Source organism: Elephas maximus, chromosome 6, assembly GCF_024166365.1.
Source record: "Elephas maximus indicus isolate mEleMax1 chromosome 6, mEleMax1 primary haplotype, whole genome shotgun sequence".
NCBI lineage: Eukaryota > Metazoa > Chordata > Mammalia > Proboscidea > Elephantidae > Elephas > Elephas maximus.
This window is the reverse complement of record NC_064824.1, coordinates 42,590,886-42,615,949: the sequence shown is the minus strand read 5'-3', so window position 1 is coordinate 42,615,949 and position 25,064 is coordinate 42,590,886. Positions and strand designations below refer to the sequence as shown.

The following is a 25,064-nucleotide window of genomic DNA, read 5'->3' as shown; positions in this document are numbered from 1 at the left end:
AAGGATGGCAAGACTGCATCTCACAAACTTTGGATGTGTTATCAGGAAGGATCAGTCCCTGGAGAGGTAAATCATGCTTGGTAAAGTAGAAGGTCAGCCAAAAAGAGAAAGACGCTCAAAGAGGTAGATTGACACAGTGGCTGCAACAATGGCTCAAGCATAGCAACAATTGTAAGGATGGCGCAAGACCGGGCAGTGTTTCATTCTCTTGTGCATGGGGTGGGTATGAGTCAGAACTGACTCCACGGCACCTAACAACAACAACCTACTCTGGAAATTGAGTGAGGTTAAAAAAAAAAATACACATGGGAAAAAAAGAAATGGTTTTTTCATCTCTACAGTTCCAAAAAATCTCCACTTCACTTCTAAGATCTAATAGGCATTGACTGTGGAAAATATGTCACCATTATAGACACTTTTTTCAGATACTTCATAAAAAATCTATGGCCTACAAAGTTTATTTGGAATCAAGATTTATCTCCCCTCTTATTGAATTCTATTGAAATCCTGAACACCCAAAGAGCCTACAAGTAGCTCATGCATTTCTTAGGTTATAGATTTTTAACCTGGGGTTTATTTTAGTTTCGTAGTAGTGCTGCTATAACCGAAACACCACAAGTGGATGGCTTTAACAAGGAGGAATTTATTTTCTCACAGTTAGGAGGCTAGAAGTCTGAATTCAGGGCACTTGCACTTTCAGGGAAAGCTTTCTCTCTCTGCTAAGTTTAGAGGAAGACTCTTGTCACTTTTTATCTTCTATTCCTCAGTTTCATGGTGATCTTTATGTGGCTTTACATCTATCTTCCTTCATCTGTGCTTGGTTGCTTCTTTGCCTAATCTGATCCTTTTATATCTCAAAATTGATTGGTTTAAAACACATTCTACACTGATATAGCTCATTGACATAACAAAGAAAACCCTATTCTCAGATGGGATTACATTAGCATGTATAGGGGTTAAGTTTTATAACACATATTTTGGGGGGATACAATTCAGTCCATAACAGGGCCCATCTATAAGTTACAGTGGATTGACAAAAATCTTCGGCTTTTATGTGTGTAGTATATATTCAGATATTATAATGAAAACCAGAAGGGAAGGACATGCTCAGTGTTTTTCAAGCTGAAAGAACTGAAGAAAAAATTCAAGCCTCAAATTGCAATATTGAAGGATTTTTCATCATAGCCAGATTTAACTTCACTTGACATTATCACACATTTTTATTTTTATTTATTTATCCTGCAGGGGCTAAATTGAGATAATGGAGGGAGAGCAGATTTTTTTTTTCTTTTCTTTAAGAATGAATAGAAAGATGGGAACTCTCCTATGAATTGTATGAAATCAGTATAATCTTAATTTTTAAATTAAAAAAACAAATCCAGAAGAAAACTGTGGACCAATCTCCCATATTAATTAAACCTTAAACATAATTCTGAAATGTAACTCCCATTTTAAGAATACATCATTATACTCTATCCAAATTTAATATAAAAAAATATAGTGATATGAAAATGATCAAATATAAGAAAATTTATTGATGTATTTATATTAGATTGATTAAAATTATAAAAGCATTAAAATATGTGTGTATATATCTGTGTATATATATGTATGTATATATATGTATGAGTGTATATATATATCTATATATATAAACAGTGAACCCATTGTTGTCATGTCTATTCCAAGTCATAGGAAGACCCTCAAGGAGATGGACTGACACAGTGGCTGAAACAATGGGCTCAAACACAGCAAAGATTGTGAGGATGGTGCAGGGCTGGGCAATTTTTCATTCTGTTATACATAGGGTCTCTAAGAGTCAGAGCCAAAATGACAGCACACAACAACATGTATATTATGGCACCCAACAAGAACAACAACATATATATATATGTATGTGTATACACAAACACATATATAAAATCAAGTATCAAATTTTATTTATATATATATAATCAGATATTCATAAAATTTAAGAACCATCCCTAATAAAAATATATAAACAAGAATGAAAACCTTCCTTAAGTGACAAAGAAAACTTATGTTAAAGCAAGAGCATTCATTTATATTCTGTGGTAAAACTGAGGAGGATTTTTAAAATTTTAGGTGTAAAACAAGATCCTCACTATCATTTTGCTATTTAATAGTGTAGACTCCTGTAGTTCACATAATAAGGCACTGAACAATAAATACGTGCTAGAGAGGGAGAGGCAAAATAACCACTATTAAGACTCATATGAATGGCTATTTCTTAGATTGTTTTTATTTTCCCAGAATATTTTTAATTTACAATACTTTTCCAATTTCATAAAAATTAACTCTAGTTTTCAACAGTGATCTTATTTTTAATATAAAATGATGAAAGAAGTATCTGTAACAAATTAGGCTTTTCAACTCTTCAGACATGGATTGGACTGGACAATGGGTTGGAGAAGGATGCTGGTGAGGAGTGAGCTTCTTGGATCAGGTGGACACTTGAGACTATATCGGCATCTCCTGCCTGGAGGGGAGCTGAGAGAGTGGAGGGGGTTAGAAGCTGGCGAAAAGGGCACAAAAAGAGAGAGTGGAGGGAGAGAGCGGGCTGTGGAGAGTAATTGGGAATGTGTAGTAAGGTGTATATGGGTTTTTGTGTGAGAGACTGACTTGATTTGTAAACTTTTACTTAACGCACAATAAAAATTATTAAAAAAAAAAAATTAGGCTTTACAAAGAAGTTTCCAGGATAAACTGAATGCTTCAAAGGTCAGTGGAGCAAGGGCGGGGGTTTGGGGACTATGGCTTAAGGGGATTTCTAAGTTAATTGGCAAAATAATTCTATTATGAAAACATTCTGCATCCCACTTTGAAATGTGGTGTCTGGGGTCTTAAATGCCAACAAGCGGCCATCTAAGATGCGTCAATTGTTCTCAACCCACCTGGATCAAAGGAGAATGAAGAACACCAAGGTCACACGATAACTATGAGCCCAAGAGACAGAAAGGGCCACATGAACCAGAGACTTACATCATCCTGAGACCAGAAGAACTAGATGGTGCCTGGCCACAACAGATGACTGCCCTGACAGGGAGCACAACAGAGAACCCCCGAGGGAGCAGGAGATCAGTGGGATGCAGACCCCAAATTCTCATAAAAAGACCAGACTTAATGGTCTGACTGAGACTAGAGGAATCCCAGTGGTCATGGTCCCCAAACCTTCTGTTGGCCCAGGACAGGAACCATTCCATCAGACATGGAAGGGACTGGACAATGGGTTGGAGAGAGATGCTGATGAAGAGTGAGCTACTTGTATCAGGTGGACACTTGAGGCTGTGTTGGCATCTCCTGTCTGGAGGGGAGATAGGAGGGTAGAGAGGGTTAGAAACTGGCAAAATGGTCACGAAAGGAGAGACTGGAAGGACTCATTGGGGGAGAATAAATGGGAGTATGGAGTAAGGTGTATATAAGCTTATATGTGACAGACTAACTTGATTTGTAAACGTTCACTTAAAGTTCAATAAAAATTATTAAAAAAAAAATTAGGCTTTTAAGTGGTATCCTGCTCTTATTTTTTTCCAAATCTTCCCAGTGACAAATTTATACCAAGAACAATAATTTATCAATGGACGTTTTCTTTTGAAATATACAGATTCTAAAAATGTTTTTAGTGGTTTGTCAATTGTTAATATTTGAGAAAGTATGTCTCTTTATACTGAAATTATGTCTATTTTTCTGTTAAAATGACTTTTGTGAATGCTAGTGATAGTAGATAATAATTTTATTTTTATATTCACAGTTTTTAACATGAGGTAGATAGATGTAGATAGATAAATATACAGATAATAGATATTCTTGATCTATATTTATCTATCTATTGCAACTATTTATTAACCCCCCCATTTCTCTCTCCACACTCAATTGGTTTATGAAAAATCTGGGAAATACAGGCTAACTATATCAGTGAGCTTTTGCTGTTGGCTTTTGTTGACCAGAAAGGCCAGTCTAACTGAAAGGCCAGGCAATTTTTAGTGAATTCTGTTTAATAAAGCAACCAAAAAAATGATGCATGTTATACTCTTTCAGTGATTTTAAAAAGGCAAAGAAGCTCTATGAAACCAGTCCTGAGTTATTATCACGTGTGACTTGGAGTCTTGTTGACTGAACGCTGCACTAAAGTGTTACAGCATCTCCTGCTAAATGAACATGCTGCCTTAAGCCTCTGAATGCCAGAGGCTAGACGATCCTAATAGGATAACTTTCAGGATCAAAAGAAGGTTTCATGTTCAGGAAACTTGGAACAAATATATTATTCTAAAGCCATCAGTCAAAAAAAGCAATTAAGGCATGGTGCTGATCAAATACTAACAATGCCTGCATTATTATTTCTATAAATCTGTTAAAGATTTAATTCTTTAAATTGATATACTTAGTGAAAGCTATAATCCCATTGATCCAATAGTCTTTCCAGATAACAGTTATATAAAATAGACCTGATTTTTTTCTAATGAAAAATGCTTAGATTCTTTTTTTCAGTAGATATTGTAGAATTACAGTACCCTTTTTTTCCATCTCAGCTGCCACTAGAAATGCCAAAAAAAAAAATGGATCCAAGATGTTGAAGGAAATGCATATGGAGTACCTTAGCCAAATGATATCTAACTAGGTGTCATGAATTGAATTGTGTCCCCCAAAAATATGTGTCAACTTGGTTAGGCCATTATTCCCAGTATTGTGTGGTTGTCTTCCATTTTGTGATTGTAATTTTATGTTAAGAGGATTAGCGTGGGTTTGTAACACCAGCCTTACTCAAGTCACTTCCTTGATCCAGTGTAAAGGGAGTTCCCCAGGGGTGTGGTCTGCACGACCTTTTATCTCTCAAGAGATAAAAGGAAAGGGAAGCAAGCAAAGAGTTGGGAACCTTATACCACCAAGAAAGCAGCACCAGAAGCAGAGTGTGTGCTTTTGACATGGGTCCTCTGCCCCCAGAGAAGCTCCTCGACCAGGGGAAGATTGAGGACAAGGACCTTTCTCCAGAGCTGACAGAGAGAGAAAACATTTCCCTGGAGCTGATGCCCTGAATTCAGACTTGTAACCTACCTGACTGTGAGAAAATAAATTTCCCTTTGTTAAAGCCATCCACTTGTGGTATTTCTGTTACGGCAGCACTAGATAACTAAGACAACTGGTACAGATATTTAAAGAGTTTTATAAACACAAAGTTAAAAATAATTTTTTGAATATGATACAAGTAAAAATTTAGGGCAAATTTAAACAAAATAATGCCAAAGTGTAAAACAAGGGGTGAGAGTTAAGACCATTAACTGGTATGATAGAGTAGATTCCCATTGTATGTGTTTATGTGGTATTGGTTGCACCATTAAAATGTAAATTTGGGTATAGCATTAAGTGTTGTCATTTAAAGAACAGATTGAACATTACACAAGGAGAGAACTTCTGTTGGAAAGTTAATTTTTAATTTAAAGCAACTATTTTATATTTACCTTCCTGAATTAGAAAAGCTGGCTCTTAAAGATATACATTTAAATTATAAACTAAATCTTCATCTGAGAAATCTGTAAAATGATTATGTAACCAACTTTCTTATGGACTCATGTTTATCTGGTTTAATGCAGAAGGACTGATCATAAGACCATGCAAAGTTTCTTCCGGCTTCTATAACTTTATACATGGACTTAACTTCTATCTACTGAGGTGTTACATCCTACATACCAAAGCAAACCAAAACCCAAAACCAAACTCATTGCCATCGAGTCAATTCCAAGTCATAGGGACCCTATAGGACAGAGTAGAAATGCCCCCTAAGGTTTCCAAAGCGTGCCTGGTGGATTTGAACTATCTTTTGGTTAGCAGCTGTAGCTCTTAACCACTACGCCACTAGGTTTTCCTACCAAAGCAAGAACCAAAACCAAACCAAACATCCATTCTGACTCGTCGCGACCCTATAAAGATAGCTCCAAATTTGGTGCAAATGTAAATCGGTTGAAAGCCAAGGTTATTTTTCAAGTATGTTAATGCTGAAGAAAATTCTAATGATTCATAAACAAATTTAAATGAAAATGCTGACAAATTCTTTAGAAACAGCAAAAATAATGACACTTTATATTATTTACAAGCACAAGTATAAACACGAACATATACACACACACTCACATCTGGCAATATTAAAATGCTAGGAACTCACGGTGAAGACTAGCTGAGTTGACACTGAACATAGAAAGGTAAATGATTGGAACTTTAATTACTTTGATCCGTCATGCCTTGTAGTTATGTGTCAGCCTAAGCCAACACAACTGACATGGAACAAAGGTCATGGCTGTTTCAACATTGTAATACATTTCTAATGGTTTATTATAAAGTATATTGAACAGAGTGTTTCTGTTCAACTGAAAATAAAGCTACAGAAATATGGGACCTATGGAATTTATATATATTCATATATATATACACATATGTATAAATATGAAATATATATATATAGATAAATGTATGTCTGACTTACACACATATGTCTGATATATGTTAAGAGGAATGGAGAGAGAGCAAGCTGGAACTCTTTATTTTAAAATTGGTGTATTTAAATGAATAATATAATATGGTCAGTTCAATCAAATGGTATTTTTACACTTAGTCATAAAACTAGTTTTTATACTTATATATGAAAAGCTTTAGCCAAATCACTACAAAATGACGTAGGGTGGATTGCAGCAACAAGTTGGTTGACTAACGTTTTTTATGCTTCTCCCAGTGGTTTAGTGTAATGTGCATGTAGTAGAATGAAAGTGGTAAAAAATTTCAAACAAGTGAAAAAATGCTATCAATAATTCACTTTATTCTATTTCTGCAAACTAAGATTTCCTTTAATATTTGCAGACATTTTTAAGAAGAACCAATGAAAAGAAAAAAAAAACCTGCCTTCCTTCCTAATAGTATATAGAGTTTTACACTATAAATCACTTTTCAACAGTACTTTGAAGTTTTCAAATTTTAGAGATTTGCCATTTTGTGGTTCCACAGAAAAGAGCATAACTAAAAATCTACTTAACTTACGTATTAGAAGTTGTAACCAGAGGCTTGATCATTCTAGGCAACTCCCTGGGTTAAAGACTGAAATTATTTATCAATACAAACTCCTTTTCTAAAATTTTTAACATGTCATCAAAGGTTCCTTGTTTGTCTGTTATCAGTTGTGATACTAAAATAGGAAAAAAAAATACAAAGTTTAATTTAGAAATATTTACTCTATGTAGTTGCAAATTTTAGTATTTTAGGTATAAACATATGGGTCATTCTTTTTCTGTTTTCCTTTAAAAATAAAATGTCCTCTTATGAATCTTTTTCCACATAAATCTCTATTTCGGTCCTTACTTCACAGATACTGGAAGTTGAGTGTGCCCATGTTTTCTCTCCGTTTGAGGTTACCTTTTCCTTTTGTATTAAAATAATTCAAGTGCCCCCCCTGAAATGCATGATAAGTTTAGAGACCTCCTCAAGAAATCCTGAGACTCTCTAGGAAAAGCTGACATTGTTATGTTTCTTTTTCAACTCTAGGTCTAAACTTCCTCTTCCAGGAACACTTCTAAACCACCCTGCTAGAACACGTCTCTGCCTACTCGCATCGCTTCAGATGTCTTCATTCAGCGGTGCTCTAGAATATGAACACAACGTACAGTACTTTCAGAGAACGTCATTGGAGAACTAACAGCGATTTCACAGGTATGTTCCAGCTACATTTTCCACCCCTGAGGTTTATTTGCAGATATTTGAGCCACTTTTTTTTTTAGTACTTTCTGGCATCATGGTGGAGCCTTGATGGCATAGTGCTTAAGCACTTGGCTGCTAACCAAAAGGTTGATAGTTCAAATCCAGTAGTTGCTCCTTGGAAACCCTATGGGGCTGTTCTACTCTGTCTTGTTGGATCACTATGAGTCCAAATCTATTCGATGGCAGTGGGTTTGGGTTTTTTGGTTTGGCGTCATGGCGGATACTGGTACAACTGCCTAAAAATCAAGGAAGCTGGCCTGTGCCACACTTGTTGAGAATCACTGGAATGAAGGGATGCTTCCTGGAGCAGTGGTAGTGTGAAACTTTTGTGTCTTTTGGCTTCTGTACAGGAGAGAAGGCCTGCAAGTATGTTTACTATTTCCTTTGTGTTATTGGAAAGGTACAGTTACTGGCATTCAGAAATATTCAGGTAAATGAGTTCTTTTCGGGATGAAAACCGTTTGTGATGAACTTCCTGGGCCATGGGACCTATATGTACCTGTGTGTGAGGTGCTTCATGGAACATGGGACCGATGTAGCCCGCTTACATTAGTTGCCTTCCTGACGACATCTTTTATAAAGTGCTTGCCTCCTGATGACATTGTAATGAAGTGCTTACCTCCCTGAAAACAGTTTGTGATGCAGTTCCCGGGCCATGGGTCCAATATGTACTGTGTTTTTTTATGTACTTCATGGAGCCTGGGATCAGCATGGCATGCTTACAATTGCCACCCTATTTTTTTCAAATAATAAAAAACTGCCAACAAACAATGATTCAGTATCCATTCCATCAGTGAAAATGCATGATATCACCAAAAAATTCTAAAAAAATACATTGTCCTTTAAAATGTGTAAATATGGAAATAGAATATTGAAAACTGACTAGCAGAGTTCCCTGCCTGTGATAGTAAATACCATGTGTCACCTTGGCCAGGCTATGACTGTTAGTGGTTTGGCGGACATTGGAATGGTTGGTCTTCCTTAACGTAATGGGATGGAATCATCACCCATGATGTGACTCTGAGGTGGGCAGCCAAACAGTTGAAAGAGGAATTTCCTTAAGGGTGTGGCCTACCTCCAATACATAAATGGATGTTCTGGAAAAGCTTGTTCTCTTTTTGACCTTTCACTCTTCTCTTTGCCTGACCTCCTGTTCCTGGGAGGTAATCGTGCAGAAGTCTCTGACCTGCTGACTGACCTGCAGATTTTGTTTTTGCTAGTGCTCCCTCTCCCTTCCTCCCTGCAATCCGGTAAGCCAGTAGAAGTCTCCAGCCTATTGCCTGACCTAGGAATTTGGGAATTGGCAGCCCTCACAACTGTGTCAGACATTTCCTTGCAGTAAATCTCTCTTTCCATATACTGTATTTTTTGCAAATAAAGTGCACCTTCTGCATTTGTTTGCTGGCTGTACCCTCCCCCCACAAGGTATTTTCATAGGTGTCCCTATGCCAATTTTTTTTTACATGTTGCTGTGAAGAAAAATTAATATAGTGCATTTGTGAGGATGACTAAAGGGGGAGGGTGCAGCCAACAAACAAACACAAAAGGTGCGCATTACTTGTTTAAAAATAAGGTACCTGCTTATATATATTTACATATATATTTATTTGCATATATGTATTATTTACTTACAGATTAAGACAATGCCTCGGCAGTTCATTGGTCTTTCCTTCCATTAGGTAGTCTCTCCTTGCCTATTTCCTTCTTTCCCTCTTGTCTTACTATTTCTTCCATGGGCACCTCCACTTTCAGCTTGCCCACTTCTCCATAAGATGCTCTGATTCATTCTTTATATACAAATAGCACCTCTGCTGAAATGTCCATTTTACACCATTCAACTGCCATAATCTTTCACACTATAATAAAAATACTTATCAAACTCTTATAAAGAATTGGCATTTTTATTACTCAACAAATATTTGGGCTTGCTGCCAAAACAATACAAAGGTACATGGCTTACATATTTATGGATAAGAGAGTTTATGAATCTAATTCATTCCAAGGCACAAAAATTTAACATAAAACAAATTTCAACTTTCTACCTTAGAACCACTGGAAGCAATGTGTGAACAGATTACATGAGGCTGATATTTTTCCCCTCAAATCTTCTAGCTATCAAGAATAAAGAAATACTGAGGTACCTGAATGCTTAAAATCATTAAATGCAATTAGAAATAATTTTTTTGTCCTTTTAGTTTATGATTAAAAATTAGTTACAAAGGAATTCTGCACCCAACATTTACAGAGTAGCTTGTGTGAGAAAAAAGAAAAAAAAGAATTCTATGAAGAGCAACTAAAAAAGCTGGACAAAATACAAAACAATAAAATAAACAAAGAGAGCCCTTTGAAGTCGCTGGACATTAGGGGCCAATATCCAGGTAAGACTGAGAAATGATGGATACCAGAAAACAATGGAATGACATCTATAAAGTATAAATAATAGCAACAATAATAACAATAAATGCCAGCCTAAACTTCTATCTCCAGTGAACTTATCTTACAAAAATAAAGGCAAAATAAGGATGTGTTAAACAAATGAAGACAGATAGTTTACTTAAAATTCAAAACCTGATTCTAAAATCTACTTGGACACACAAATGTTCAGGAGTAACCACAAGACCTTGAAAAAAAGCAAATCAGGGGACATAACCCACTCTGCGACAATTTTTAATTTTAAAGTACAGTAATTAAGACAGTGTGGTGTTGATGAAAGAACTAAGAAAAAGATTAATAAATAGTATTGGGTCAATTGGGTATCCATATGGAAAAAAATAGTTCACCTTAACCCCTACCTGACATCGTACAGTCAAATCCTTATGAATTGTAGATTTAAACATGAAAAAGACAACAATAAAGTTTCCCAGAGACAACTTAGGAAGATATATTGATGACCTTTAGGGCAGGCAAATATGTCTTAAACTAGACACTGAAACAATAATCGTAAAGGAAAAGATTGACAAATAGCTCTTCATTAAATGTAACTACCACTCTGTTTGGGAAGCCAAGGGGAGGATATATTGAGCAACCCAGGGCAAAGTTATAGTCATTTTGCAAAAGAGTCAGATGCTACAGATGGACCAGAATAGATTGGGTCTACAGGATTTTGCTTTGTCTTATTCCTCACATAGGGTAATCCTCCTGGACAATTCCCAGCCTCTTACACAACTTAACTTTGTACCCTGCTAGAACACATTTGCATGGACTTAAGACATTCTTTTTTTTTTTTTTTCTTAAGACCTTGTTAAAGGATTTCTCTCCTGGCCAGAGGTGGCTGTTGAGGAAAGACTTTTTTCTTTGTTTGTTTATTTTGTGTTTTCACTTAATTCCACTCTTTGTGTGTTTGAAATCTCATCATAGACAGAATTCAGCATCTTCATAGGAGGTAGGTGGCAAGTAGATACCCTACTGCCCTTCACTGAGTTATACTGACTACACAGAAGTTACTGATTAGTGTATTTTTAAATGAATTGTCTAGTTAATTTTGGGGGGAAGGGATGGGAATTGATTGAGTCAATTTATTCTTTTTGTATGATTCATTAATTATTCTACTAATATTTATTTAGCACTTGACAACCATCATCCACACAGAGCCCTTGTCCTCTCTTGATCCTACCTGAATTTAGACATAGTGTTATTTTTCATGGTATTTTAAGCATAAAAAAAGAATACGCTAAAGGGGTAAGTTTACATACAGGTGGGCTTCAAATGGGGAAAGACATCTAAACAGAAACCAAAAGGCTGAAACAAAGGAGAATATAGCCTTGTTGTTGTTGTCGTTGCTGTGTGCCATCGAGTCGATTATGACTCATAGAAATCCTTCAGGACAGAGGATAAGTGCCCCATAGGATTTCCTCAGCTGTAATCTTTACAGAAAATTGCCATGTCTTTTCTCCCATGAAGCCACTGGTAGGTTCAAACTGCTGACTTAACCATTGTGCAACCAGAGCTCCTTGAACATAGCTTTAATAAGCAGCAAATTGTAAACTTATTTTTTAAGTAGGTGGGCTTGATTAATTTGTAACTGCTGTAGCTAGGTCCCACTAAAGCAATCAAACCTAGTAATTTCCTTCATATATCCTTGCATCATTAAAGACATCCACTTCTGCGAATAGATAAAAACTTTCACCTGAGAATCTTGGAATATATTTTGAATTTATATAGTTCTTTCTCTCTGAAGAAACAGTCATCTACAAATTGAATAATAAATTTAAGTAATTGAAGTAGACAAGAAGAATGACAAGGATGAGCTTAGAAGGGCAATGAAGAAAAAAAGCTGTGCAGTAATGATGCAAAATGTCATGAGGGAAAAGAGCTTTGGAGACAGGGAAAAGAAATGGAAACTCAGCTGTGTGGTTGCTGCCCTGTAATTCAGGGTATCACTGGGGAAATAACTTTAATGACCATTGTCTGTGTTACTTTTACTTGGATGTTTCTTTTTGCTGTGCTATTCCAAGTTGTAGGATTTTTTTAAAGTTGCATTTTCAAGTACAAGATTAATAAAGCAAAGATATGTACTCCCAAGTGAAGATGTCTGCTGAGCAATTTGTTCCTAAATTTTTATAGCATAATTTTTATTTTTCTTGTAAAAAATTATATATTTCTTTATTCTAATTGAAATTAGGGTAACGTGCGACTAAAATTCAAATCAAATGATAAAGAATTTACTTTTTAAGCAGAATATTTAGCGCAGTGGCAAATCTATGGAGCCACGCTGATGGAAATCTGTATCTAGAGAATTTAATGCAAGTTGTAAAAAGACTGAGTAATAACAGTATTGGGAAATGTTTGTTTAACAAAAATGTCTTGAAAAAGGAGATGCATGCTGAGAAGGAACACCTCTTCACCCTTTATGCAAATTAGTTACCCCCATATTTGGAAAATAAATCAACAATTCATCAAGGAATTTGAGTAATTCATTTGATTATTGTGTAGTATCTAAAGGAGTTCATCCTAAGATATAAAGAATGTACATGGAGAATTGAGTTTAATATTACTTGCCTATTTTAAAATATTAATATAGACCATCAACAGATGAATGAATAAACAAGATATAGCACATACTTACAATGGAATTGTACTCAGCCAGTAGGGGAAATGAAGTCTTGATACATGCTACAGTATGGATGAAACTGGAAGACATTATGCTGAGTAAGTCAATCACAAAAGAGCAAATATTGTATGACCTCGCTTACGTAAAAAGAAGAAAAGAGGCAAATGTATACAGACAGAAGTTTGTTAGTGATTTCCAGGGGAGGGGGAAAGGGAGGTTAACAGTGATGGAAATACCACATTGATTAAGGGTAGAGTTGCACAGCTGATTATTTTAACTGCTGTCAATACGTTGCACACCTGTAAAAAGCTGAATTGGTAAAAGTTGTGTGATAGATATACTTACAATAATGACAAAAAAAGAAAGAGTAGCTGCTGAGGTGGCTTATGTACAACCAAAAATCTCAGGGAATTTCGTTTCTTGGTTTGGAGGTTTAGGGTCATGATTTCGAGGGACACCCCAGTTAATTGGCCTAATAACATGTTTAGTGCTCCTGTTCTACCTCCTAGTTTGATGTAGTGCCTGGGGTCTTAAAAGCTTGCAAACGGCCATCCACGGCACAACAATCTATCTCTATTCGCCGGGAACAACAAAGGAAAAAGAAGCTTCGGAACGGGAGGAGGATATGGATGGTGTGGCTAATTACCTCCATGAATAACTGCTTCTTCTGCCACAAAACCAGAAAAACTGGATGGTGCCTGGCTAGCATTACTGAACATTTTGATCAAAGATTCCACGGAAGCATCTGATCAAGAGGGGAAAAAGCAGACAGAATTTCAAATTCTCATGGGTTCCAGACTTCCTGGGACCATGAAGGCTGGATGAACCCCTGAAACTATTGCCCTGACGTAGTTTTAAACCTTAAACTAAAAACATCTCCTGAATCTACTTAAAAAATAGATAAAAAATAGAATCTACTCAAATAATAAACAGTTTAGCTTAACTAGTAAAAAAAATTCTGCCTTGAGCATTATGCTCTTTTAAGAACTATCTATAGAGAATAAAATTGAAAACAGCAACTGGAAAGATTAGGTAGGAAACTTAGGGAGCAGTGTGTTTATGTTAATGGAGGAGGAACAACTCAGAAAAGGAGGGTGAGGATATTTGCACAACTCAAAGAGTATAATCAATGTCACTAAATGGTACATGTAGAAACAGTTGAGTTGGTGTATGTTTTGCTGTGTATATTCTCAACAACAAAATAAATAAAATTATATACAAAATATTAATATAGAGAGTAATATATGTAAGGTTAAGGTTACTGACCCAGATATGAAGCCATTTTTGTTGCAAAGGGAAATGAATAGGCTTGGGAATTTCAGTTAACCATAAATTTTGAAAGTAATTGGGCCCTGGTGGTATAGCAGTTAAAGAGCTTGGCTGCTAACCAAAAGGTCGACTGCTCGAATCCTCCAGGTGCTCCTTGGAAAGAAACCCTATGGGGCAGTTCTAACCCCTCCTATATGGTCGCTATGAGTCAGAACCAACTTGACAGCAATGGGTTTGGGTTTTGTTTTTTTACAGAGGAAGATTCCAAACTAAGACTTCTGTTCCTGAAAAGAGGTTAAACTAACTAGTTAAGAAGGTTAAAAGTGGAGAAGCATTGGCTATGCTTAATGTAAAATATTTCAAGAAAGATATGGTGAACAATCTATAACAATAAATTTAAAAATAAAGGAATTATCAAAAAAGGATAAACAGATGAATAATTAAAACAGAATAAGAAAAGTATATTTCCTGCAAATAAAATTAAATAGAATCAGGAAATTCAGATACATGGAGAAAGGACCTAGCTAAATAAATATATATCCATAATAATACTAAGTTATTAATATGCTGCAATAAAATGACATGAAATCAATGGTAAGTTCCATAATAGAGAAATAAGAGAATAAACTTTCAATATATGATATGATTCAAAATGTATTAGCACCTCTGTTAAATATCATTTTTCTTAAAAGATTGCTTTGCAATAACTAATACATTATGGTATTAGTAACATAGTACAGTGAAAGAAGAAAGTTTTATTATAGTTCTTAATTACATCAAGCATGCTGGGATTTCTTATGGAATCCAACATTCAGGCAATAATTTTTAATAAAGAGCACCTTTTTATTTCACAGATAATAACAAGCCTATTACCATAGAGTTGATTCTGACTCATAGGGACCCTATAGGACAAAGTAGAACTGCCCCACAGGGGCAGGTTGCCACATCTTTTTCTGGAGGAGCAACTGGTGGTTTTGAACCACTGACCTTTCGATTAGCAGCTGCACACTTAACCACTGTGCCACCAGATAATACCAAGATTATGTCAAATTAGACTAGTATCCTCTCCTTTCTCTTTAATAACCCTTACAATCACTTACCACCCAAGCGAACGTTTACCTTTATAAATAACCAAAAATCGATTGACGACAAATCAATTCCAACTCATACTGACCCCACAGGACAGAATAGAACTGCCCCACAGGGTTTCCAAGGAGCGCCTGGTGGATTCGAACCACTGGCCTTTTAATTAGCAGCCGTAGCTCTTAACCACTGGGCCACCAAGGTCTCCACCTTTATAAGTAGCACCAAAAATAAAAAGTGGGAATAACACTACTAAGTGGACCAGGAAGTTGACAATGGACAGGTGGTAACAAGATTGCAACATTTCACAGACGCAGTCTATAGAATACCATTTCCACAATCACCGGAAATTAGCCCAAGGGGGTTAAGAGAATGTTAGCAAAAGACTAAGTGTTCCATGAAGACTGCCAAAAAAATGTACCCACCATTTCTGAGAAGCCAAGTCACTGGAATCATAAAAGCACGCCATTTGATGTCACATAATATGTCCCATTACCAAAAATAAAGGTTTGTCTTTAACTTTTTATAAGATGTATATATTTTTGATGCTAAATATTTTGTAATAATTGATCAAATCACAGTGAAAGATTTTGGCATTCATAGAGCATATTAAAACTACAGCTGAGCTTTTTCGTGGCGCCGCGGAAGCGATCGGCTGCTTCACCAGGAAGCTGAACATCTCCTTCCCAGCCACTGGCTGCCAGAAACTCATCGAAGTGGACGATGAACGCAAACTTCGTACATTTTATGAGAAGAGAATGACCACAGAAGTTGCTGCTGACTCTCTGGGTGATGAATGGAAGGGATGTGTTGTCCGAATCAGTGGTGGGAATGACAAGCAAGGTTTTCCCATGAAGCAGGGTGTCTTGACCCACGGCCGCGTCCGCCTGCTACTGAGTAAGGGGCATTCCTGTCACAGACCAAGGAGAACTGGAGAAAGAAAGCGCAAATCTGTCCGGGGTTGCATTGTGGATGCCAATCTGAGTGTTCTCAACTTGGTTATTGTAAAAAAACGGGAGAAGGATATTCCGGAGTTGACTGATACTACTGTGCCCCGTCGCCTGGGGCCCAAAAGAGCTAGCAGAATCCGCAGACTTTTCAATCTCTCCAAAGAAGATGATGTCCGCCAGTATGTCGTGAGAAAGCCCTTGAGCAAAGAAGGCAAGAAACCCAGGACCAAAGCACCCAAGATTCAGCGTCTTGTTACTCCACGTGTCCTGCAACACAAGCGACGGCGTATTGCTCTGAAGAAGCAGCACACCAAGAAAAATAAGGAGGAGGCCGCGGAATATGCCAAGCTTCTGGCCAAGAGAATGAAGGAGGCCAAAGAAAAACGACAGGAGCAGATCGCTAAGAGACGGAGGCTGTCCTCTCTGAGAGCTTCTACCTCTAAGTCTGGATCCAGTCAAAAATAAATTTTCTAAGGACAACAAATAAATATGGTCATATTAAAAAAAAAAAAAAAACTACAGCTGAGTACGCATTAACATGTGTTGAGTATCAGCCTTCTCTCCTCCATTCAGACATCTCTATCTCTATATTTTTTTTCCCAAATTTTTGTGAAATCACAGGTTAGAAGGTTAGAACGTGGTCCTGCTGAAATGGAACAAAAGGCTGAATATTCTGAAAGTTCTGAATGTGAGTGGAAAGGTGTCGACCAACAGTGGTATGACTGGAAGGGCATAGCCGAATGGGAAGATTAACAGTATTTGTCATTATAATCAACAAAGTATGTTGTAAAGGCCTAAAATGAAAAGTGGAAAAGGGTAAGAAAAGTGTTTGCTTCCTTCTAAGTATGATGTGATGCAAGACAATCATAACAGTCCAAAACACCTGGGTTTTGTCACCTGATTAATGTGGTATGACGTTTGGTAAGAAAATCAATCCCCTGAATCACACTGTGTTCGTATGCAAATAGGGATTAAAAACAACAAACTCATAGATTGGTCTAAGAATTCAATGTGAAAATCAAGGTGAACTTGCCTAGCATAACACCTGACACACAGTAGTAGGTGCTCAATGGCTATTATTTCTCCCTATTGCGTTGTTTCGTACCATGTTTTCATTTCACCATCAGAGGAGCTCTAATCTACAGCTCTGGCATGAAAGCCTCAATTAACACACACTGAAAGGAAATGATCAATTTTTATGTAGCATTTTTTTTTAATCATATGCTTTCTGTACTAGTGAAGAAATTTATATTGATATAACCAGGTAATATGCTAACATTATGCAACCCAAGTTGAATATTTTTGTAGATACCTCAGTTCAGCTACATACAAAAATTAAAAATTATTCTTTTTCTTTGACATACCTCAGTTCAGCTACATACAAAAATTAAAAATTATTCTTTTTCTTTGACATACAGTTCAGCTACCTAATTTATACAACTTTAAAAGGCTAAAATCAAATTTGAAGATACTCAAGATTCAAGGTCACATTTTAAGAAAATAATTTGCTTTCCTTTGCTAAATTTTGAACCCTTCTATATTTCTTCTGGAATAAAACCATTGTACTACAGTGTCAAGAACAACCGTACCTGCATGCGTACTTGCAAGAACAACCATACTTGCATACTGATCCAAGCCATGGTATTTTCAATTGCATCATATGCATGTAAAAACTGGGCAATGAATAAGGAAGACCGAAAAAGAACTGACACCTTTGAGTTGTGGTGTTGGCAAAGAATATTGAATATACCATGGACTGCCAGAAGAACGAACAAATCTTTCTTAGAAGAAGTACGACCAGAATGCTTCTTAAAAGCAAGGATGGCGAGACTGTTTCTTACGTACTTTGGACATGTTGTCAGGTGATTGCTGAGATTTTAATAATGGATTTATTAATGTTTATCCCATTTATTCACAGTTTACGACTCTTTAAAATATTGTAGTGCTGAGCGACTTTTTTAATTTCAACATTTTCTTTTGGGGGGAGACTGTAAAGAAAATCACTGTGTTTCACCTTGTACTGGCCACAAGGATGCCTGCAGTTAAATTGCACCCCTCAGCTAAACATATGGAATATTATTGAACATGTTACCTTCTCTCTGTGGTTTTAATTTTAATTTTCTTCACCCTTATTTTTTCTTTCTCCCAATTTTGTTTACTTACTTTATAATTGATAGTTGGCCTGCCACCTTATTTAAAAATGAAGTAGAGGAAAAAATAAATCAATACTCCCTTATAAGAACTCTTCTGTCAGTAGGGAAATTGAACTTTTACATGAAATTTAAAATGGAAACATCAGATTATGCATTCTTATTTTTTCTGTACAAACTCAGAATGCTTCGAGGCATAATGATGATTTCCTTTTTTTGTTGTTGCTGTTGTTAGGTGCCGTTCAGTTAGTTCCGACACATAACAACCCTATGCACAACAGAATGAAACACCGCCCAGTCCTGAGCCGTCCTCACAATCATTGTTATGCTTGAGCTCATTGTTGCAGCCACTGAGCCAATCCACCTCATTGAGGGTCTTCCTCTTTTCTGCTGACCCTGCACTCTGCCAAGCATGATGTCCTTCTCCAGGGACTGATCCCTCCTGACAACATGTCCAAAATATGTAAGAAATTGTCTCGCCATCTTTGCTTCTAAGGAGCATTCTGGTTGTACTTCTTCTAAGAAAGATTTGTCCATTCTTCTGGCAGTCCATGGTATATTCAATATTCTTCACCAACCACACAATTCAAAGGCGTCAGTTCTTCTTTGGTCTTCCTTATTCATAGCCCAGTTTTCACATGCATATGATGTGATTGAAAATACCATGGCTTGGGTCAGGTGCACCTTAGGCTTCGAGATGACATCTTTGCTCTTCAACACTTTAAAGAGGTCCTTTGCAGCAGATTTGATTTCTTGAGTGCTGCTTCCATGGATGTTGATAGTGGATCCAAGGAAAATGAAATCCTTGACAACTTCAATCTTTTCTCTGTTTATCATGATGTTGCTCATTGGTCCAGTTGTGAGGATTTTTGTTCTCTTTATGTTGAGGTGTAATCCATACTGAAGGCTGTGGTCTTTGATCTTCATTAGTAAGTGCTTCAAGTCCTCTTCACTTTCAGCAAGCAAGGTTGTGTCTTCTGCATAGCACAGGTTGTTAATGAGTCTTCCTCCAATCCTGATACCCCATTCTTCATATAGTCCAGCTTCTCGTATTATTTGCTCAGTGTACAGATTGAACAGGTATGGTGAAAGAATAAAACCGTGACACACACCTTTCCTGACTTTAAACCAATCAGTATGCCCTTGTTCTGTCCGAACAACTGCCTCTTGATCTATCTAAAGGTTCCTCATGAGCACAATTAAGTTTTCTGGGATTCCCATTCTTCGCAATGTTATCCATAATTTGTTATGATCCACACAGTCGAATGCCTTTGAATAGTCAATAAAACACAAGTAAACATCCTTCTGGTTCTCTGCTTTCAGCCAGGATCCATCAGACATCAGCAATGATATCCATGGTTCCATGTCCTCCTCCTGAAACCGGCCTGAATTTCTGGCAGTTCCCTGTCAATATACTGCTGCAGCCATTTTTGAATGATCTTCAGCAAAATTTTGCTTGCATGTGATATTAATGAGATTGTTCTATAATTTCCACATTTGGTTGGATCATCTGTCTTTGGAATAGGCATAAATGTGGATCCTTTCCAGTCAGTTGGCCAGGAAGCTGTCTTTCATATTTCTTGGCATAGATAAGTGAGCACCTCCAGTGCTGCATCCGTTTGTTGAAACACCTCAATTGATATTCCATCCTTTACTGGAGCCTTGTTTTTCACCAATGCCTTCAGAGCAGCTTGGACTTCTTCCTTCAGTACCATCGGTTCCTGGTCATGTGCTACTTTTTCAAATGGCTGAGCATCGACTAATTCTTTTTGGTGTAATGACTCTGTGTATTCCCTCCATCTTCTTTTGATGCTTCCTGTGTCGTTTAATATTTTCCCCATAGAATTCTTCACTATTGCAGCTCGAGGGTTGGGTTTTTTCTTCAGTTCTTTCAGCTTGAGAAACACCAAGTGTGTTCTTCCCTTTTGGTTTTCCATCTCCAGCTCTTTGCATATGTCATTATAATACTTTACTTTGTCTTCTCGAGAGGTCCTTTGAAATCTTTTGTTCAGTTCTTTTACTTCATCAGTTCTTCCTTTTACTTTAGCTGGTTGGTGCGTAAATTTGAATAATAGTCGTATTAACTGGTCTTCCTTGTAGGTGTATGGATATTATCCCATCACTGACAGCGTTGTACTTCAGGATGGATCTAGAAACATTCTTTTTGATGATGAATGCAACACCATTCCTCTTCAAGGTGTCATTCCCAGCATGGTAGCCTATATGATTGTCTGATTCAAAATGACCGTTTCAGATCACTAATGACTAGGATATCGATGTTTATGCATTCCATTTCATTTCTGATGATTTCTAATTTTCCTAGATTCATACTTGTACATTCCAGGTTCCAATTATTAATGGATGTTGCTGATGTGGCAGGACTCAAAATGAGAAGAAACAGCTGCAAATATCCATTAATAAACATTCTTTTCTTTAGTGAATACTTATTTACTCCTATCTCTCTCTCTCTCTCTTTTTCTATTTAATTAAAGATCTACAACCTCTACAGGTAAGAACTTAAGTCATGTGTGTTATCAAGCCTATCTATATGATATGAAACTTTAAAAGTTGTCTGCAACATGAAATAACATCTCCTCAATATTTTCTTAAAGTGATTAAATTAAATTAAATGATGCTACATTCCCTGCCTAATCCCTATCACTTTTTTTTTTAATTCCCTTGAGTCTATAAATCTTGGGTAAACTTCAACCTTTTATTACTAGCTTAATAAAGACATATGGCAATGAAATTGAATATAAAGGAAAATTAATAACGACATGTTTAAAGGATTAAAGTTTATGAATTTTGCCTTGTGCATTTTATGCAGAATATATTGTCCCTTTTCTCTCCAATATCTTATTTTAACAACATGACTCACAGGCTATTTATAGTTTTTGGATGAAAATAAACAGCCACAATCAGCAAATAAGTAACAATTATTCTAAAATACCCATTAAAAAAGAAGACAAAAATTCAGGTTGTTTTAATTTTTTTTCCAAATCATGCAATTTAGTGTACATATTTAGAAATTTGGAGATTATCAGTCCTATTCATTACATTTCAAAAGTAGAAGCAATAATAAGTCAAATTGTCATTTACTTATCCATATTCATAGGGAGGAAAATAATCAATTATCTGTCCCACAGATCCTGACCTATCTGTACCTGTGAACATGTACAAAACAAAACTGTCCACTCACATCAAAAGACAGTTGCTGCACCATTACATTTTTAAATTAAATTTTAAAATTAATGAAGCAATGTCTACATTTTCAAGAATCACACTGTAAGGTAGTCTCCTCCTTTCCCAATATGGACGGAACTGAAAAGGAGTACCCAAATTCAAAGAAAGACATGAGCTGTTTGTGTTCTTTCTTAAACTTCTTTTTGATTAGTAAAATAAAAAAAGAATAAAGAAAAAAAAAAACAATCAAGCTTAATGGTAGTGTTTGCTATGTATGTGAACTTAACTATCAAGGAAAGAAATTCAGCCAAATAATAATAATAAAAGAATCAAGAAACAGAAAGAACAACCAAAAAGTGAACTCTTTTCATGACTACTGTTTTAGTAATAATGGCATCAATCTGATGAATTGACAGCCTGGAAGTGTGTATGTACCTTTAGATTATAGTCTCACATGTGGACAAATATCTTCTGGTGGTTTACCCAGATCTGTCAAATACTTTTCTTTGAAGTGCCTCATCTATCACATCTTTCATGGTGCTGAGGCTGGATGCCATCTTGTGATCAGAGGAATTGCTGCCCAAAATGTTTACTTTGACAGTGGTGGTATTGTGTTGAGAACAAGCCTGAGAAGGAGACTTCAGATATGGCTGAAGCTTGTTGCCTGCCTGTGCAGTAGGGGAGAAGGCAGTTCCTCTTGGAAACCAATAGCAAGATCAGCGAAGTAATTTAACATTTTCACCAATGAAATAATTACAGATGAGATTTCCCGTATAGAAAACGTCCATTTCCAACACAGTTTCACTCTTCCAGCACAAACTTCATTTTAAATTTGAGATTAAGAGATAGAAATGCTGAATTTTGAAACAAAAGCAGACTAGAAACTAGCAGTTCTGACTTGTACATACTTAGAGTAGGTTTACGAATTTGCTATTTGAAACCTCCTCTTTGCTAGCTTCTCTGTTCCTTAACAAGATATTTGTAAGTATCAGAAAGAGAAAGATTACTGGCATACTTTCAGATGTGGTTGTCCAATGATGATGAAGAAGTGTTTATGTGTGTTTGACTGGATACATTCTTCACTTCGTTACCATATGTGCAACATGGTCAGATGGTTAATGAGTTTTCAGGGCTGAAATGCATCTGGTCCAACTTTAAACTTATGGTTGATAATACTTCACTGGAAAGTATGTAATTAATCTTTCTGTGGATAATCTACCATAACTCCTAAACTAATTAAGAATAGTTATTTTTTATAACAGGGTTTGAAAATTAAGTTTTATATAGGTTAAGAAAAAAAAAAGCCTATGCATCGATAGAATAACATTCTCTGAGAAAATTGGCCCCTTCACCCCAAGCCCTCACCAAATCTTGTTGACAGAAATGTACCCTTTCCCTGATTATATGTTTTCAAACAGGCTTCCCCTTAAGGAGAAGTAAGGCCTCTTATTCATATTTGAGTCCTGAGCACCTGGCATAGAGTAAAATCGTAAAAAATGTGTTTATTTTCTGAAATACGATGAGTGTTATGAGAAGGATATAGGTAAAAAGACTTTATCTTCAAATCCATGAAGTTACATAAATATCTGGGCAAATGTACATACAATTGTATATATGTATGCATGCATGAATGTGTATGTATGTGTGTCTGCGTGTGTATCTTTGCTATAATGCTATGAGGTGTATACTATATGTAGCCATATTTGAAAAATGAATAAGCTGCGGTTCAGAATTTTTTTTAAAAAAATGCATAAAATCAGGTTAATAGTTAAATGTAGAGTTGTGGATTAAATGAAGGAAATCTGATGCTGAAACTCAAGTTCTTAACATCGTGATCGATGAGTCTCTAGACAGTTCCTCATGTGGAGGTAACAAGATTTCCTTAGTCATTCTTATCTTTCTAATTGCATTGTATTTTCTATTTATTATAATCATGAATAATATTGCTAATAATTTATAAATTATAATTTAGAAATCATTTTCTAGTAATAGTCATAAAAGTGATATTATAGAATCAAATGATAATATTAGGGGTTTTTTTTTACTCTAAAGGCAAAATTTCTTAGTAAAATTTAATAACTTACACTCTCAGTTGTATTGTAAATGCCTCAGATTTTGTCACACATTTGGTAGCATTGGGCATGTAACCTTGTTTTCCTTCAACAGTTTGCTATTGATGAAAATAAATTTATTATTGTCTAATTTACATATTTTATGTTAGGTTAAAAATTCCCCATATGTTTACTTCTCCCACGTGTCTGTCAGTTTGTCGTACTGTGGGGGCTTGCGTATTGCTGTGATGCTGGAAGTTATGCCACCGGTATTCAGATACCATCAGGGTCACCCATGGAGGACAGGTTTCAGCTGAGCTTCCAGACTAAGGCAGACTAGGAAGAAGGACCCGGCAGTCTGCTTCTGAAAAGTGTTAGCTAGTGAAAACCTTATGAATAGCAGCAGAATATTGTCTGATATAGTGCTGGAAGATGAGCCCCCCAGGTTGGAAGGCACTCAAAAGATGACTGGGGAAGAGCTGTCTCCTCAAAGTAGAGTCGACCTTAATGGCGTGGATGGAGTAAAGCTTTCGGTACCTTCATTTGCTGATGTGGCATGACTCAAAATGAGAAGAAACAGCTGCAAACATCCATTAATAAGCAGAGAACCTGGAATGTACAAGTATGAATCTAGGAAAATTGGAAATCGTCGAAAATGAAATGGAACACATAAACATCGATATCCTAGGCATTAGTGAGCTGAAATGGACTGGTATTGGCCATTTTGAATCGGACAATCATATAGGCTACTATGCTGGGAATGACAACTTGAAGAGGAATGGTGTTGCATTCATCATCAAAAAGAATGTTTCTAGATCTATCCTGAAGTACAGCGCTGTCAGTGATAGGATAATATCCATATGCCTACAAGGAAGACCAGTTAATACGACTATTATTCAAATTTACTCACCAACCACTAGGGCCAAAGATAAAGAAAGTGAAGATTTTTATCAACTGCTGCAGTCTGAAATTGATTGAACATACAATCAAGATGCATTGATAATTACTGGCGATTGGAAAGCGAAAGTTGGAAACAAAGAAGAAGGGTCAGTAGTTGGAAAATATGGCCTTGGTGATAGAAACAACGCCGGAGATAGAATGATAGAATTTTCCAAGACCAATGACTTCTTCATTGCAAATACCTTCTTTCACCAACATAAATGGCAACTATACACATGGACCTTGCCAGATGGGACACACAGAAATCAAATTGACTACATCTGTGGAAAGAGACAATGGAAAAGCTCAATATCACCAGTCAGAACAAGGCCAGGGGCCAACTGTGGAACAGACCATCAGTAGCTCATATGCAAGTTCAAGGTGAAAGTGAAGAAAATCAGAGCAAGTCCACGAGAGCCAAAATATGACCTTGAGTATATCCCACCTGAACTTAGAGACCATCTGAAGAATAGGTTTGATGCATTGAACACTAGTGACCGAAGACCAGGTGAGTTGTGGAATGACATCAAAGACATCATCCATGAAGAAAGCAAGAGGTCACTGAAAAGACAGGAAAGAAAGAAAAGGCCAAGATGGATGTCAAAGGAGACTCTGGAACTTCCTCTCGAAC

The 25,064-nt window shown here is 36.4% G+C and overlaps 1 protein-coding gene across 1 annotated transcript; it reads left to right on the top strand.

The window, feature by feature from the left end:
- Positions 1 to 7,971: 7,971 nt before the first annotated feature.
- On the top strand, positions 7,972 to 16,600 carry LOC126078216 (40S ribosomal protein S6-like). The gene is made up of 2 exons (XM_049888456.1): positions 7,972 to 7,984; positions 15,764 to 16,600. The coding sequence occupies exons 1-2, from the start codon at positions 7,972 to 7,974 to the stop codon at positions 16,573 to 16,575; spliced, it is 825 nt and encodes a 274-aa protein (XP_049744413.1). The 3' UTR covers positions 16,576 to 16,600.
- The last annotated feature ends 8,464 nt before the right edge of the window (positions 16,601 to 25,064 follow it).